An 18968-nucleotide genomic window follows, 5' to 3' on the forward strand; every position below is an offset into this window, starting at 1 on the left:
TAAGGCCCGACCTTGATGTGGACTTTCGTACCTCCAACGTAAGAAAAAAGGACTTCCCATCAATTTTTATGAAGTTATATTGAAAAAAAAAAATTATTGTAATGTGTGATTACTTTTTGTGTATTCTGGGACGAGAGTTTTACACCCGTGTTGTCCCCGTCTCTTAACCTTGTAAATATGTAACACGTCTTCACTCTAATGTATATATGCACACGTACATACAGACATATCTGGCAGTACATATTACAGAAAAAAAGGACATTATTCAGACCATAAACTCACATCAGGATGTACCACATGTACTTTAAGACATTAACAAGACGGATTACAAAAAAAGCATAAAGCAACAGCATGAGTTTAAGTACAGATTACTAGATGACTGGTATATCTTGACAGAAATCTAGTACTAAACTGTAAACAAATCTACAGATGTTAAAGACACTCCTACATTTCACAAGTGTTCTTACAGAAAACGAGTATGTATTACCGGAGACTTGCATAGTTTATAGTCTATATTAGCAAACGTTAGACCATTGTTCCATTCGGTCTATGTACGGCATATTACACCAGGGTCAGAGTTACGTTACTCTGTAAATAATCGACAAATTATCTTACCTTGTAGGAATGTAAATCTGCCAGTTCCATGCTTAATGTTATGGTCTTTATAATCGCCAGTAAAATGACGCTGTTCATCACAGTCAGTCAGGGTCGGCTTTCGTACTTAGTAAACAAGATATTTATGACATGTACGGATATGCTGCCTCATATATGTGGTAATGAGGACTCATATAGGCTCAAACTGCATCCTATATGGTACAGACAAACCATATAGGATGTTACAATAGGAATGTTAAGTTGTACTGACTTCATACGTATTAGTTCCCCACTCCAGCCTCCAGAGGGAAGCCATCTCACTGGCCTACGGTTGGTATGGGATGTACCATTTCATTTTCTGGGATGCCGACACTTCCTCAGCAAAACCTCTCCGACGAAGGCTAAGACGGCGGTCCCCAGCCCCAGCAGGAGGAGTAGGAGAGGCCCCTGGAGGTGGACGACGGTTAGGGCTCTAGCGCCCCCTCTGTTAGCGCCAACTTCTCCCAGCGAATCCACCTGCTGCTGCAGCCGCCGCTTCCTGCGACCCTCCTGCCGTGCCTTCTCCAGCATGTCGTCCATCCACTTGTTGTACAGGCCAGTCTGGGAAGAGAGAAGGCGAGCTTAGCAACACAAGTGACTGCTGCTCCCCACACAATACCTCACGTCATGACCAGTTTAATGATAGAGTCATCGTATCCAACTGTAATTGTCGACCACCCACATCACCCATCACCACCACTTCTAATCACCTTTAATTACCTCCTGGACGACGTTGATCACCCTATCGAAGGCGTGTTTGTACGGGGCGTCGTGAGGAATAGGCCAAGCGTTCAACCCTGGTAAGACCCCCTCCCGCCCCACGTACAGCTGGGTGGAGCCGTCCGCTCTGGTGAAGTGCTCGGCTATCATCTGCTCCAGGTACCGCAGCCCATCCACGTGCGCCTGCCTGAAGGAGGAGGTGAACGAGGGAAAACACACCACACTCGTTGTCAACACCAGCTGCGAGTCCAGCAAAAATTCAGGGGACGACGCACATCCAACTGGGGGGAAGAGACTGTCTGCTGGAGGGATGCTAAGTGTACCAGACTAATGGGGTCCCTTTCGTGGCTTCTTCTAATAAATGGAGATCGGAAACTAAAGAGATTACTGTGGCGAGAGCAGGAAAAGAGAGATGGTGACTTATTTTCATCAGTAACTCACACAGGATATGGAGGACATGATCACAAGAGCAACACAAGAAATAGGATGTCAAGTCTCATCTGGAGTGTTGGGAGGAGTGTGGGAGAACACAGTAGCAGATGACATGATGACGTTGGGTCGAATATAAACTGTTCCATCTTGTTGGAGGTCGTCCAGGAGCTTTCTCACTTCCAGTAGCGGGTTAAGAACATGACTTACTTGTCTCTAGTAGCTTGCTGGAGGCCGTCCAGGACCGACACACCCACGTGCATGAGGCGTCCCATGGCCCTGAAGGAGGGCGACTCAGACTGCCTCAGGAAGTCTCTGAATTCGGCCCCATACGATGGCATGGTTATCCTGACGAAGGAGGAGGGAGGGAGGGAGGGAAAGCTGTATGATAATACTCATCAAGAATCCCTCAGGCAATAATTTTTGGAGTGAGGGATATTCAGCACAGATATTCACCAATGATGTGGGAGAAGGATTGTTGAAAGGTAAGTGCGATTTATTACAATATGTCATTATTTTACCAATTGTCAAGGTACCAATAATGAAAGCCTTGGTAAGATTATGTATCTGTTTATCATCTGTATTATACTCGTACTACTGGGATGATTAACTTAATCAGAATATCATAAAGACTGGTATTAAATGAAGGATATGATTCCCAACATGACAGTGGTAGACAAAGGCAAAGTATTACCCTTAAGAATTGCAGTATTGTGACTAAGAAATGCTCAGAAAAATAGTCATGATATTGATGTAAGTAGAATTTTTACCACACGTCTTCATAGCTGTAATAAATATTACGATATTCCCCCACAGTCCTCAGCAATGGTGATCCTACAACATGAGAAAGAAAAGTTAAAAAAAAATCTTGCAAAGACGTACACTGAAATGTATCCGTCCATAGTAAGAGTTGGAGAATGAGCTGTGAACTGTGTCACACACGGTAGATGTTGTTCTAATATATTCTAGTGTGGTCTCCCGCTCATTCCTGGCGCAGATCAGACACAAAACATTCTTATTTCAGGGAGAGGAGAGAGACACGGGGACCTGCTGCCCCTCGAAACCAGTTTGGTCACTTGAAAGTCACGAATTGTTAACCAGCGGGGCCTCTCTTACATTTACCAGGCATTATTACACCAAGGTCTTCCTGGCAGCAAGCAAGCATTATTACCTACCTCCTTCATGCAGCGGGAGCGGATCAAAATCTTTAGAGGCAAGACCCTATCGAGAGAAGGACATTTTCATCAAGGGGTAAGCAGGTTCGACACCAACCTCACCTGTAGACAACCTTGACGAGCTGGCCGAGGTTCTCCGGGCGGGGAGGGTACTTCGGGAGGGCCAGGGAGGCGATGAGGTTCCCTCGGTAAGCGGTGCCGAACACCAGGGCGAACACCAACCACGTCCCGAGCAGGACCCGCGTCGAGGTGGTCCTGGGAACATGACGGGGGAAGCCCTGCCCCAGCAGCGTCCCTACCACCACCTCCACCGCCGAGCCCACTCCAACCACCGCTCCCTTAGGGCTCCCGCCGGTGACCTGCCGCAGGGGACGACGGAGAAGTGGTAGGTGGTGACGGAGGGAGAGCGGAAGGACTGAAGGATCGTGGATAATGACTGACACTAGTCATGTGATGGAGGAAGAAGGATGCGTTTAGGTGATAAAGGGGTGGACTAAGGGGTAATGGAGGGACTAAAAATGGTTGACTGGTCATGTAATGGTGACCGAAGGATGATGACCCAGGAGTAATGGGAGGGTTACAAAATGAAGGAGAGGGTGATGGAAGGGGTAATGTGTGAGTGACGGAAGGATTACATCATGGAAGGCTCCGACGCGTCGCAACATCAGGATCAGAGATTTTTATTTTACGAAAATAAATGAAGAAAAACATCTCACCAGCACAGCTGTTCATGTCGTCACAAAACAAATCATGTCCCTCCAAGACTTCATACCATCAGGGACGGAATTGTTGAAGTACATCAATCTTAAGCTTTGAGCCATTTGACCAGACAGATGCAAGTATCTTGGGCGGAAAATCTAAATAAAAAAAATGTTCCTGCCAAGGATTTGAAGCATCTTATATGAAAGATATTTGAAGAAGTCCCTCAGAAAATTTGAAGCACGAATGTTCTGAAACTTGACTTAGAAAATTCTTGAAGAATCTCATTACAAGGATGTAAAAGACTTGACAGAAAGTTTGACAGGACAGGTAGAAAGTCTTGATGCTTCTCACTCGAAAGATTCACACGATTGGATAGAATGTTTGTGAAACGTCTGAACCATCTTTACGAGAGAGAGGCATTTGAACGATCTTATGGGAAAATATTGTCGCATCTCTCGCATCATCCCAGACCATGTGTACAACGTTGCCTGAGGGCGTCTCACCAGGTAAAGGACGGGTGGCAAGAGGATCAGCACCAGCAGGATGGAGAGCCACACATCGTTGGCCAGCGGGTAGTAGAGGCTCTGCCAGCGGGGCTTCAGCGAGGGCTTGCTCATCCCGAAGGCCAGGTTCACACCGTGCTCGTAAGAGCGGGTGAAGCCGTACCGCTCAGACCGCTGTGGTAGCATCATGTGCACTACCGATGCCACGAAGGACACGCGCTCCTCCACCAGCGTCACCACCTTCAGGAGAGGAACCAAGGATCTCATCTGAGAGGAACCAAGGATCTCATCTGAGAGGGAGAGAACTTGGTTCAACTACATGCTTGTTCCTTATGTGTGGTGAAAACGAAGGACCACTTCTTCAGGAAATGATCAGAAATCACTTCTACAAATGCATCGTTAATGACTGAGCGAGTGTTCCCAACTTTACTGACCTCTTCCTAAGTGCTCCCAACTTTACTGGACTCCTCCCAAGTGCTCCCAACTTTACTGGACTCCTCCCAAGTGTTCCTAACTTTACTGACCTCTTCCCAAGACTTCACAGGAAGGACGTGGATGGTAAAGTTGAGGGCGCTAGCGATGGCCTCCAGCAGGAGTCTGTCGCTGCCGGAGTAAGTCACGGTGGCCTCGCCTGAGGTCGGACCACCATTACCCACTGTCATCCAGTAAGGCTTGTAGGGCAGCGCTGTCACGTTGACGACGGCTCTGTTGAAGCTGAGGAGGGCAGGAGGTTGTACTTGGTGGGAGAGGAGGGAGAGGAGGGAGAGGAGGTTGTAGTTGGTGGGAGAGGAGGTTGTAGTTGGTGGGAGAGGAGGGAGAGGAGGTTGTAGTTGGTGGGAGAGGAGGGAGAGGAGGTTGTAGTTGGTGGGAGAGGAGGGAGAGGAGGTTGTAGTTGGTGGGAGAGGAGGGAGAGGAGGTTGTAGTTGGTGGGAGAGGAGGGAGAGGAGGTTGTAGTTGGTGGGAGAGGGCTGAGAGTAGGAGTGGGGTCCTTATCAGAGACGCTGGAAGCGAAATGTTGGTTGTTGTTGTTGTTGTTGCAATGAGAGTGAGTGGAGGCTGTCGTCCAGAGAGTGTGTGGATGAGTGTGGGTGTGGTCTGTACTGGACGAAGAAGAGGAGCAGCAACGTGCGGAAAAGAAGTATGAAGAGAGTAGGAAGTTATGTTAGCCTGGGACAACCGGATAACAAAAGACCTGGTGGTCTACAACGAGGTTATGATAGACCTGATGGTCTACGGCAAAGTTATACTAGAAGACCCGATGATGAGGACAGTACATGGGGGAGCACAGATAACAGAAGACCCGATGGTCTGTGACGAGGTTATCCTCGGAGAATAATGGTGGCCTCTTGTTGAAGGTGATGGAAGACGAGTTGTCATGTAGTGTTGGAGGCCAGGATGAACACTGTGCTTGTAATGTGTTGTATATAAAAGGTTGTGAAATGTTATGATGAAAAAGGCGACCTTTGTTGTTAGGTCAGAGTTGTGACTCACTTGGAGAACTTGTCAGGGAAGAGCACGAAGCTTGCCTGGATGTTGAAGGTCCCCGTCGCTGACCAGGAGGCCAATTTCACCAGCTGGCCTCCACCACGTCCGTACGGCAGGTGGCTATACACGTTCCACCTGCCACATTGGAAATGACATGATAAATATACACGTTCCACCTGCCACACTGGAGATCAGTGAACATAATACGCATGCGTTCCACCTGCCACACTGGGGATCAGTGAACATAATACGCATGCGTTCCACCTGCCACACTGGGGATCAGTGAACATAATACGCATGCGTTCCACCTGCCACACTGGGGATCAGTGAACATAATACGCATGCGTTCCACCTGCCACACTGGGGATCAGTGAATATAATACGCATGCGTTCCACCTGCCACACTGTTTATCGACGAATCAAAAGCTTGTTTACCTTGGCCGTTCTTCAGTTCGACGTATGATTGTTCTTGTCGTCCACAAGTCGACTATATACAGAGGGATCTATAGCTAGAGACATCTCCATCACACGTCTTGTTAGCGAATCACGTGTGTGTGTGTGTGTGTGTGTCTGTGTGTGTGTCTCTCTGTTACATATACGTGAGCTGTAGGGACATTACACACGTGTTGTTGGGAAATCACACGTGTTTGTATGCGTGTGTCTGTGTGTCTGTGTGTGTGTGTGTGTGTGTCAGTGTTACATATGCATGTATTCCTTTTACAGTCCGACGCAGATGGTGGGGAAGAACGTGTAAGTCCAGGTCAGACCTGCTGAGCAGACAGGTGGAGGGGGAGGGGACCTGCTACCTGTTGTGCAGGTGGTGTTTGACCTGGTGTGTGATGGTCGGTACACTGCTGGGGGTCAGGTCGACCTGTCAGGTGCTGTCTGACCCCCGCCAGCCACGAGTCGACCTGTCGGATGTGCTCTGACCTGGCGAGAGAGAGAGAGAGAGAGAGAGAGAGAGAGAGAGAGTCTGGCCCACAGTGCCGGAGTACCTGAGATCCGTGTGTGGCGTCTCCGGCAGGAGAATCATAGTGTTCATCATGGCGAAGGTCCAGTGTGTGGTGACCAGGGCGTGAACCTCCTGCAGCGTCAGGCGGGTCACGGCGAGGGCCCTCGTCTCCCACACCAGGAGACGACCCCGCAGGCTCCACTCCCCGAAGGAGGCCAGGAAGGCGAGGTCGTCGCTGACCACCACCACGCTCACACACGACCACAGGAGTCGTACCTGGTCGTCGGAAGGTTGAAGATGGGTCGTTGTGTGTATGTAAGACTAGGTCATTAACTGCGCCACTTCAGACATATGTTAATAATAAACAAATAATCATGTTACAAGGATGATTAGAACACCAAAGAACGGATGATGATGATGATGATGATGATGAGATGATGATGATGATGATAGTTCTGGGATCATATTTAATGTATTTATGATTTCTGGTTGAATGACCCATTAACAGACGGTATATTTCAATCAAGGCTCGGCTTTGATGTGGACTTTTGTTCGTGATTGGAGCCTTCAACGTAAAAACAACCACACACACACACACACACACACACACACACACACACAGGTGATGTGGTCATACCTGGTGGATTAGGCGAGGAAGGTCGTATCTGGTGGATCAGGTGAGGGGGTCTTACCTGGCGAGCCTGGTGGATCAGGTGAGGGGGTCGTACATGGTGGATAAGGTGAGGGGGGTCGTACCTGGTGGATCAGGTGAGGGGGTCGTACCTGGCGAGCCTGGTGGATCAGGTGAGGGGGGTCGTACCTGGTGGATCAGGTGAGGGGGGTCGTACCTGGTGGATCAGGTGAGGGAGGTCGTACCTGGTGGATCTGGTGAGGGGGGTCGTACCTGGCGAGCCTGGTGGATCAGGTGAGGGAGGTCGTCCTCGGTCGTGTTGCTGGTCCAGCCTCCACCAGAAGCCTGCAGCACCACCAGTCCCCCCGGGGCTCCCTCCTCCACCAACTCCTGAAGGAGGAGTAACGAATTGGCCAAGTGGAAGTCTTACAGACCATGAGAGGTCTTCCTGACCACCTATTAACAGACCGTTACCTGGGATCTTACAGGTCATCAAAGACCTTTATAGCGCTGACCTGTCGTCTTTGAGGCCCGCCATCTTTGTCTATATAGGTCATGTACAGACCTGGGGTCACGGAGGCAAGGTCGTACCGATCAGGAGAGGGACTGTAAACGACCTGTCGCTTTACATATCCCAAACCTGACGAGTATACCTCGTCGTCTTTGTACCCAGGTGTTGTCGTTGTGTTTACCCGCGAGCATCAAAGGTGTCGATATGTCCCATTCGACGTTTGAGGGAGAGGAGTGAGGGAAGCAGCAGCAAGCTCAAGCTTCAGCGATGGTGAGAAGAAGATTTGAGACGGAAAGGGGCTGAAGAACGCCCTCTAAGTTTGTGGACAGAGATGTACAGATGTGTATGGCTAGCAGGTATGAATAACAACTCCAACACACTAGCAGATACACATCTGCCCCGAACAAACCCTGTCAGCCTTCATCATCAAATTCCCAGCAGCAGATACAAGACAGGTGACCAGTACCTTGAGGATAGTGGCTGGTGAGGTGTGGGAGTCGGTGATCACTACGACGGAGCAAGACGAGTGGTGCATCTCCGTCAGTAGCCTCACCACCACCGGCCCAGCGCCCGTACCATCGACGTCTTCGCCTCCGTCAGCAGTCCTCAGTCTCGATCCTGCCGGTGTGGGGGAGGAGGAGGAGGCTGTGTCAGTGTGAGGGAAAACTCTCTCTCTCTCTCTCTCTCTCTCTCTCTCTCTCGTATCCCTGGCTTCCTCTACTTCGCTCTGGCCTTCGTCTGTCCTCGTGGTACGGAGTGTTCAACAGCTACCACACGTGTATTACCCGTGTCTGTATACGTCTGATCACACTTCTAACTCTTCACCTACAGTAGAAGTCCACCCTTGTTTATCATGTCATCACTTACGTCAAGTGTAAACGTAAACACCATCTTTCTTCGCTCTTTGGGAAGTCCCCGAGTCCATACGCACCCTTGTATTAGGTTGTACGCCTGCCAGTACCCAGCACTAGCCTACCGGAGCGGTAGGAGGCTAAGACTGTGGTGGATCTCCATCGTTAAGTAACTTACCTGTTAAGTGTGGAGGTACTTATTCCACCTCTCGTCTTCACCCCACCACCACATGTGTGTTTCCATGCCCTGCTCACCTACTACAGCTGTTGCTGTTGTGAAGTTCACTACATAGTTCTTTGGTGCCCCTGGGTGACGGTGGCGATGACCTCCCAGCAGGTTTGTCATCTGAAGCCAATATTCAGGTAGACAATGAGCAAAGTTACTTCTTTCACACGCACATAATCAGGGGGAGAGTAGATGTCGTATGCCTCTTCCGAGACCGATACTCTAACCTGACACTCCCAGTGACTCGTGGAAAATCATCAACAGCTGAACACGTTGATCAATATATCACCAGGACCCCCCTTAAAAAAAAAAGGAGCAGACGATGAGGTTACCTTACTTGTCATCGACAAAGGTGTCGCTCTAGCGCGTCACGCTGTCCGCCAGTATACACCTCGCCAGTTTGTCTACAAAACACGAAATCTATAGCGAAGTTGACAACGAGGCATTACCAGATCTACCACTGTCTGTACCTTTGTATCATTACAGTGATGGCGTCTAGTGACAGCATCTGAAGCAGATCCTCCACCTATTTATTCCGAGCCGCTGCGAGGGTTAGGGTCAAGCCTACATAAAATTCTCCTCATCCAAACGCGGTCACAATTCTTCCTTAAGACGTCCATTACTCCAGCGGAAGTCTTAAGTTTTCCCAAAAATATCTAGCCATTTGTATCATCTTTCCATGTAGTTTTGGAAGGACGTTCTCATAGGTGGGGTAAAGGGTGCGTTTTCTGTTCCAATGATTATTGTTGTTATGCTTCATCTAAATGAGTGTGGAGAATGTGGGTCTGTACCACCAAGCCGTGTGGCAGACTCAAGTCTGATAACCCCAGTGTTTTGTTCGTAGTATCGGGTTGCATGTGTGAACACAAAATACGTTGAAGGAAGGACACGTTCTGAGTGTTCGGTGTGGATTATATACGTTCAGAAAGGACCCGTTCTGATTATACACAGGTGTGGATATTAGATGAGTGTTTTATGTCGATTTCTCAAATATTACATTCAATATTTAATGGGTAAAATTACCTGAACACGAACAATAAATGTCTTAGCTGAAAAAATTGTATCCGTGCTCAAGCGTTCGCGTGAGCCTTGCTGCTGGGGAGAGAGGGGACCACTCCGTACTTTGCGTGTTATCTACGACAGTGTGTGAAACATAAATCTAAATAATTTTTAGAAGCGCATGCACATCTACCACTGGCCATGATAACGGCCTTTCGTGGTATACATGTGTCGGTGGAGTGTTGGGGGAGGACAGACTTCTGTGATACAGGGAATATTTATCATTCTCAAGAATCCACAAAAATTAATGCTTCTGGTTCGTTTGGGTTGCCCTAACTCTTACCCTTGACTATTCTAGGGCATCGTAATTATCCACTGTCACCTCTCATTTGCCTCTTCTCGTTTGGCTTTTTCCCTACGTGATCACAACACCGTTGCTGAAGACAAGCCACCGCCCCCGCGCCCTTCCTCACACTCTTGCTTCAACCTCCAATCATGTTCTTGTTTGGGACTCCTTTCCTCCCCCAGGATTCATATGTAATTACCCGTAACTCGTCCCTCCACTTTTCCAATATGAGCAGTTCGTAATCGTCCCACCTATACCAGTCATTCCTGTCTTGTACCACAGTCCAATGTTTTGGTGACAAGTTCATCATGGTGTCAACTCAAGAGGTCCCCTTTTACAGTCTGACTCTTGTGACTGTTCGAATCACTGTGATAGAACTATTCTTCTATGACGAGATATATATAGGGAAATGTACGTGTAAAGGATTTCAATACAATATATTGTGAAGTTGGGAAAAATATTGAATCATCCAGTGAAAATAATATAATACTTGGTCCGCTACAGACTTGTAGTTTGCATGCAACACTGTCCACGTAATGTTAAGAATGCACTGCTTTCTTTTACCAAGGTGGGACATCTTTATTGTCAATGTCTACATTCTAACTCTCTTTTGGGGAAATGTTATTCTAATATTACGGTTTCTACAAACTAAAAAAATCAACCTGCTTTATTATTGTGTTTATACAAATCACCTTCCTTGACTTTTCCGCAATATATCAAGAATTCATTATTTACCTTTTTTTTTTACCGTCACACAAACGTTAATATTATATTCCAGTTTCTTCGAACCAAACACCATCTTGTGCCCTATACCAGCCTAAACTGGTCGTTAGTCCCATACCTCGTCCACTAACGCCACCTAAAAAAATTAAGAAAATGCTACACCGACTGTGTTTGCTCTCCATACTTATGCACAACGAGGGACTATGTATACACGGCACATACTGCAATATACATGTATAGTCCATATCCGACGTATAATATTACTCCAACACACACACTAAGCTATCGTTCTGTGTCATGCTATTTCAGTATTGACTAAGGTATCGTCGTGTGTTAACATATGCTGGGTGATCGTCTTGTGTTATGCAGGGTATCGTCTTGTGTTATGTCCTTCCAACATATACTATGTGTTATGCCACATGTGCTACACTGTGGTCGTAAGAGCCAACAACATATGATTATATATATATATATGACCACCGTGCGTCATGCAGCGCCATGAACAACTAGTTGGAAATGTTAACCGATCAAAATTCCGGCAGGCAAAGACACTGACCCAAAGAGATTTTGAAGTAAATCAAGACAATAAATAAGAGACTGGTTGGTGTTCTGAAGACATATCGACCAGCAAGGTAAGGAGTTCCTGGATTTGATTACTATGTAAATTCTTTTTTCTTTGTCGCTTGCTAAGTGCCTGTCGACCATCGGTGCTCACATGTGGCCTAGAAAAGACCTGTATTTTGTGTAGAAAACGTGCCTCTAGATTTCTTAATTCTAATCCGGCAATCACTAACTACACATGCATTTACTTCCTTAGCTGGGTAGAAACTTCTGCCTTCCAGGATGTAATAGTTTAGGGAAAATATGTCACTGTTCAGCAAGAGGGATGGTTGTGCTGGCAGTAAGAGGAGTTTAGAAATGGGGGAAATGGGAGGGTGAATGGTTATACTACATAATGAATGACATACGCCGTTCACCAGGGTGGGTAGGTGTAGTGGTGATGATGGAAGGTTTGGTAGCCATGGTGAGTAAACATGGTCGTGGTGAAGTAAAAAGTGGTAGCCAGGGAGGGGAAGGAGTGGTGGTGGTGGAGGGGAGAAGGTGTAGAAGCCTTCAACAGGAACAATTAATAATTAAAAGTTGTTGATAACCGTGACAACATTCGTTGCCTCACCTTCTTCCATGCGGGAAGCCATACATCAAGCTGAAAGGCTTCGAAGCGTTAATTCCATGACATCATAAAAGAGACTACGGTAATGGTGTTTACATACACCGATTTCCGATACATCTTATAACACTTACTTCCACTTGACCCCCACACGACAGTCCACGGTTGCTGGATGTGCGACAGACTACGTTATACCCTTGGACGAATCTCTCTACCTCTGTAGTGTTTCAGTAAGTAGAGTGAAATAACACGATGATCTATGATGATTGGGATACGTCACAGCCCTATAGAACCTTACAAGTGATGAGGAGTAACACTGAACACCCAGTCTTCTCCTCACCAACACACAAGATACGCTGGTCATACTGTGCTGTGGCGCAGCGACAACTGACCAAACATAAGCAGTTGGTGATAAAATTTTCTATTTCAGTTTTTGTACTTCACGAGACAAACAGATGAATGAATATTAAGAGAGATTAATTCAGGCTGGAGAATCACGAATTCACTAGCGATGCATCTGTACGTCTTCCCTGCCAAAACTTTTATATTTAAAGAATTTCTGCTTATAGCATTTTCCAAGACGATCTTCCGTTCTTTCAATAATTACTGTGAAGAATGAAGTTTGACTGTGATGAACAAGCTGTTATCACTATGATTATGATAATCATCACTTTTATATAGGCCTCTCATGGTGATAAGAATGTTGAGTGTTCTTTATATGTGAAAGTGATGAGCTGGAAGTAGTTAGAATGATGATAGGTTTGTGTTTACTTAACAAACGTGTTGAGGACAGGGGAAGAGATGAATGGTGAGGACAGCGAGCACTTGTGGACCATCTGGTTGGTCAAGAGGTGAGTAATGACCAACTGGCGTTTCCTACATTCTGGTTTATCCCGCAGGCGGGTGTAAGATAAACAATATTCAAGAAAAAAATATATACGTAAATTTCAATAACTGAGTAAACCAACTTTTGGTAGACTTAACGACTCTGTAATGTTTGTGGTGTAGAGTGGTACACAGTCAACCTGGTGAGGTAGTGGTAACCTGGTGGCATAAACTAACCCTGGTGGTGAAGTGGTCTGGTGAAGATCTCCTGGGAGACGAAAACAGCCATCAGGAACCAGGTCCTGGTCACAGACCTCCTCTGCATCTGGTGACCTGCGATCACAAAGAACATCGTCATTAACTTAACGTAAAGATGGTGGATGAACTGATGAGGCAACGTAAGAAGGTGGGACTTACAAGAATGGAAGGATACGCAGATGGTGGACTCGTTGTGTGAATCTAGCACAATAAAATCTGGCCTTTTTCGCTGAAGTTCAGCAGAGCAGCTCTGGACTAGTCTTCCATCAGGGACATACCTACTTCAGCAGCTGGTAACGCCAACATAGTGTTTGCGGATGACGCCGTTCAAATAACACCATTCGAAAGAAAATGAGAGGCAACGATTAAAAGAAAACCTGTCAGGGAAGTGGAAGAAATCACATTTCACGAGAAGGGAAAATATAGACGAAAACAAGTCAAATTTACGTCAATACCAGCAGCACAGGAGGCCAACACGAAGTGGAAAATAGCGATAGGGGTTTACCTGCTGGACTTATATGAGAACTCAAAGATGTCAAAAAGCGGATAAGATAATGGGCAATGCTCTCCAAACTATATCCATTTAGACACCTCAGCATGAGAAGAAAACATGGTGAAATACGCGATTCTCATCGCTGAGTGCCTTTCCATCCTGACCCCCTCTCTTACAAATGAGCCACAGGAAGTTTGAGGATTGCAATAACTTTTTCTTCTCCTGTATGGTACATTAATTAACCAACCAAAAGAAATTTTTTTCTGCAACACTTTGGAGAGAGAAATGAGGATGGTTTTGAAGTACAAGGGAACTATTGGGTTTAAACTCGATCCAAGAACCTAAGCTAACCCCAGCCACACTAACCTAATCCAAGTCCCCTCAGGAATCCGTACTCATAGTGACAGAACCACAGAATAATGCAAAATCCACAACCAAATGCATTATTTACCTTATGGTGGATAATCATACAGTGGCAAACAGTTGCACCAATTATGGCCGCTTTTATGTTTCGCTAGCGTGTGTGATGCTCAAATGTTCTAGTAACACTCTTTGGAATAAATCACTTTAATTGTAACAGGAATATCAATCTGTATAATTCAAGAAAGTAATATAGAAGTAATGCTTTTACTGAACGATATTTCACACACACAGAACCATGACACCTACCGTTTGGTTACATTAACCCTCCATTGTTTAACGAAAGATAATAATGTAACATTTAATATGTTACCATCTTTTGAAATTAACTATCATCTTAAAATCTTCATATCTCATTTTCCATTATTTCTTTCAGTGGAATGTTTAAAACATATTATGTAAACCTATAAATTGGTATGACTATGAGGATAAGTGTATATATTCTGATATCTAAATCATACACATTTTGCTGGTTTATATTGATACACATCCTTCACGTTGACTGTAAAATTTCGTGAGAGAATCAAGCTATAATTCCCACCATTAATTGTATCAGAGTTCAAAAAGATACAGCAATAAAAGAATGAAAAACGGTAAACATGCAGACTTACAAATCTGAAAATGACTTTATGAACTCAGACTTGGGGAAAATATATAACTAATATAATTGCACTTCAATCTGCTTGCCATTCTAGCACAAGAACAAGTTTGTTCAAAGGTTTATCTCACCAGTAAGAGCCTCGAGCTGTTATTAGTAACAGAGTGAGGGTTCAAATGTCTGACGTCCCCTTCCGCCTGGACTGAACCTTCGCCCACCAGCGAATAGGACGACGTAGTCAACGATCCCTGTTAAGTGGCGAGGGGAATCTCAACCCAGATAAGAACAAAACGCTCATTGGTCGACGTCATCAAGTATGGACTTAGGTGCGGTAGACGATTGGTCAACGTCATCAAGTCACACTTCCAAGGGTGTACGTGGATTGGTTAACCCAACGGCTAGTGTTCTTGTGTGATTGGTCTAACCTTGGCGTGTACTGCTGGGATGACGTTACCGGCCCAACAAGACCTTGTGCATCACAAAATAATGAAAGAAATTAGTAGGAAAACGCGACTGTATGATTATACTACGTTACCTTTTCAACAAGATTGATCCTTTCGTATTGAAAACAAAATTGCTTGAATACTCAACCACGTCAAGTCCACCTTAGCGTGTGTTATTAAGATAATTGATAGCCCTGCTCTCACGCTAATGGTGCAGGACACACGACCCTCAGTCAACCCCTTATTACCATTGGCAATAATACGGGAGTAACTTCGGAAAAGATAAGACAAGACAAGAAAAAAAACCATTTATTTGTAATTGCTTTTACCCGTTTGAGACAAAAAGAATCCTATATTAGTGCTTATATAAGAATTTCTTTCATCCGTTTGGAACACGAAGATGGTGATATTAGAACGTACATACGAACTCTCTTAAAACGATGAAAATATAAACCATTTCCTTGTATAACACGTAAGGGTGGTGGGTCACTTACGTAAACCTTAATGAAAGAATATATACGTACATATAAATACTCCCCCGCCCCCCCAGGAGTCTCTTCCATCACTACGGAGGTTCCTGCAGCGCCCAGGATGCTGGCCACGTCCACAGGTCATGAAGTGTTGTGATGTGTGTGTGTGTGCGTCTATGTGCAGAGAGTGGGGGAGGATAGGGGGGGATGGTCTGTACAGAAACCACCATAGTGCTCACTCTACGAGGCCAACTGACCCTTGGCGGACCAAAGAGAAGCTAAAAGGGGCACCTGAAAGACCACTGACCAAGTGATGAACCACAGAGGACCACTAGTGAACCAGAGGATCGCAATGGACCACAGTGAAGTACCGGAGGTCAACTGGTACACCACTGATGAACGATACAGAACCAGTACTTGATAAATTAACCAATTTTGGACCACAATGAACCATGGATGAACCGTACTGAACTACTGTCGAGCCATGAGAGGTCTCTGATACGTTAAAGGTCACTGACGAACCATGTTGGACTGCTGACGGACCACTGGCAAGACTATCATGAACCACTGAAATACACAGAACTGTATGACTATAGAGGACCATTAATGGACCGAAATAACAACATAACTCGAGTGAACATTGTCGCTCTGACGAGACAAGTGGCAAACCAACCAGGTCTCAGGTGGACCGTGTTGGACCAAACCAGCCAGGTCTCAGGTGGACCGTGTTGGACCAAACCAGCCAGGTCTCAGGTGGACCGTGTTGGACCAAACCAGCCAGGTCTCAGGTGGACCGTGTTGGACCAAAGAAGAAATGGACCAGAGTGAACACCTCACAAGAGTGGACACCTCATAGACGTAATCATACCCTCAATCAGGCACGTGAATTCTATATCATCTATAGATATATGTCATGGTACCGGCATACATACAGTTTAAAGGGGTATCATAAATTCTCCCACATGGTTAACATACATTCATTAACACGCCATGCATAGCCAGGTGATAAAACAGGCAACTTGGATAAGAAATTAAAGCAAGAAAAGGAATTTAAAAGCAAACCTGGCTTCAAAGACTTGCGAAAAACTGATTTGGTATATAAAAAATATCAAGACAGACGGCTTTGATTTTACGAGCCGAAGAAAAATGGACTTGGCTTCAAGAGCTAAAGGAAAACAGACGTGGCCTCAAGACTTGCAAGTAATACATCCTGATTCCTGGATGTCATGCACACAGCAACACAATGATACACAGGAAATGTAGGCTGTTCTACGAACCCGATGGCATATCAATGTACAGCTCTTTGACAAGATCGCTTATCGAACGGCGCCACTCACACTAAAAGCACTTCTTCGCAGGTCAGTCTAGCTTACACAAGGTATGCGTCATGGAATAACCTGCCTCCTGAGTATGTGTTGATAATTATGTTTGCGTGACTCCCTCACTTAGTTGCCTATCATGATTTTAAGAGCGCTTTCCCGAGTTGCTCGAGACAGGCCGGAGCCCCCGCGAGTAACGACGCGTCACACATGAAGTCTATGGCATTTTGGCCACGGAATCATGCCTTCAATTCGCCCATGGAGCCACACTTGCACAGCTGCGTGCTGCGCACTCAAGACAACACTTAGAGTAATAGTGGATTAACTCTAACCTGCCGTGCTGCAATGCAGACCGTAAAAATAAAAACTAAAAAAACTAGAGAAAAAAGCTGGTCATTAACTTGTTCTAGTTCGTCCAATCGATGAATCCTTAGCTTGTAGTCCCTGTAGACAGATTCTTCGGTAGAACTCAATATACATATATAATCCAACACCCTGCGTGGCTCTATTATGCTCTACTGGTCTCAGTAGAAGTGACGACGCACTTCCATAACACTCACTCATATCTTTACAAGACACATGTCTTGAGAGATGGGTTAGCTTACATTATTAACTTGTGATTATTACCTGTGATTACTGGGTTACTTTTTGTTTACTTTCACTCCGTCTCTTAACCTTGTATATATATATATATATATATATATATATATATATATATATATATATATATATATATATATATATATATATATATATATATATATATATATATATATATATATATATATATATATATTTATATATATATATATATATATATATATTCACTTCACTGTGAAGAGATATATGCAACAATTACCACTGGAAAGAGAAAATGAAGAGAGTGAGCACTTTCGTATATTACAGGTGTGATACATAAGACTGGCAGATGTCGCCAGACTGTGTCGTATCTTAATGGCTTGGTTAATATTTTTGTTGTGGAAGAAGTGTACTGCCTCCCGCCTTGCTACGAAGTGTCAATTAGAAGTTTAGCTCTGGGTAGAACAAGGATATGCCGTTGTTCGGTAGTTTAACTTGGAGCAGGAATTGAGCAATAAGTAGTTTGGTCGTTCAGCTGTCGCTGGTTAAGAGATTGTACGTTGCAGATCTGAATTCTCATCGGCTCGTGTCCAGTTGGTAATATGCTCTCCATTTCACGAAAGGGCAAAGGTAGGTAGAGCAACAGGAGTGCTATACTAGACGTTCAAGCGAAGGTATTTATGTAGAAAGGAAGCCACAAAAGGGGACAATATGGCTTACGACGAGTCAGAAGCTCTTGGCTTCTTAACAATGCCTTGTTATCATCCGTCATGGCTAGATTAATCGAATAATATCGTCTGAAGTGTAACTCAAAAGTGGGGCAAGGTATATTGGAGGCGGTAAAGTGTCGCTCTGGGACTAAGGCAAGTGATGTTTACGTATAGATGACTAACATTTGTCCTCCCTCGTCTGTGTAGAACTTCTCCTCACATGGAAAGGTTGGGTCGCTCAACCAGGGACGTGTCTCAACAACTGCTTAATCCAATTCTCCCCAGTTGTCGCGGGTGATGGAGAGGAATAGAATTCAAAAGGCAATACACCACTTGATCCTTTTCAAAGGCTTTGTTTTGCTACTAGTGGAAGACGTCAGAAAGTATTTGGTTGGTGTGGGAAGAGTACAAAATGTCGTATAAGTAAAGAGGTGCAAATAATGTTCTTCCTGGACTTGAAGGGAAATAATTATCAAGTTTGTTCTTAAACGTAACTGTGGTATGGTTTTCATCCACTCTAATTGGTGAAGTTGAAGAGTTTGCATCCATTTCTATGAGTGATATCAGGCGAGTCAAACCTTAAACATATGTCTAGAACGAGACAATGGAAGTCTTCGATAATACGAAGTACCATTGTTAGAACACCTCTTAATCTTCTCACCCTGTGGCACACCACTTGTTACGTCGAACCAGTTTGATGCTAGCTAGCCTATTAATTACTACTTTGTGTTTACAGCCAATCAACCAGTTTCCCAAAGTACAACCTCATCTATACAATGTGAATCAACTTTGAATTCGT

The 18968-nt window shown here is 45.1% G+C and overlaps 1 protein-coding gene across 2 annotated transcripts; it reads right to left on the reverse strand.

Moving 5' to 3' along the window:
* Positions 1-285: 285 nt before the first annotated feature.
* On the reverse strand, positions 286-14887 carry LOC139748367 (ionotropic receptor 93a-like). 2 transcript variants are annotated; one of them, XM_071661471.1, is made up of 12 exons: positions 14780-14887; positions 13117-13212; positions 8208-8359; positions 7504-7620; positions 6643-6875; positions 5654-5782; positions 4687-4876; positions 4163-4402; positions 3060-3316; positions 1993-2130; positions 1354-1540; positions 286-1194 (listed from the first exon to the last, which is right to left on the reverse strand). In XM_071661471.1, the coding sequence occupies exons 2-12, from the start codon at positions 13202-13204 to the stop codon at positions 946-948; spliced, it is 1980 nt and encodes a 659-aa protein (XP_071517572.1). In that variant the 5' UTR covers positions 13205-13212; positions 14780-14887; the 3' UTR covers positions 286-945. The 2 variants fall into 2 exon arrangements, with proteins under 2 accessions (XP_071517572.1, XP_071517573.1); XM_071661472.1 differs by having other exon boundaries at positions 949-1194; positions 1344-1540.
* Positions 14888-18968: the final 4081 nt, after the last annotated feature.

This window comes from Panulirus ornatus, chromosome 73, assembly GCF_036320965.1.
Source record: "Panulirus ornatus isolate Po-2019 chromosome 73, ASM3632096v1, whole genome shotgun sequence".
Classification (NCBI taxonomy): domain Eukaryota; kingdom Metazoa; phylum Arthropoda; class Malacostraca; order Decapoda; family Palinuridae; genus Panulirus; species Panulirus ornatus.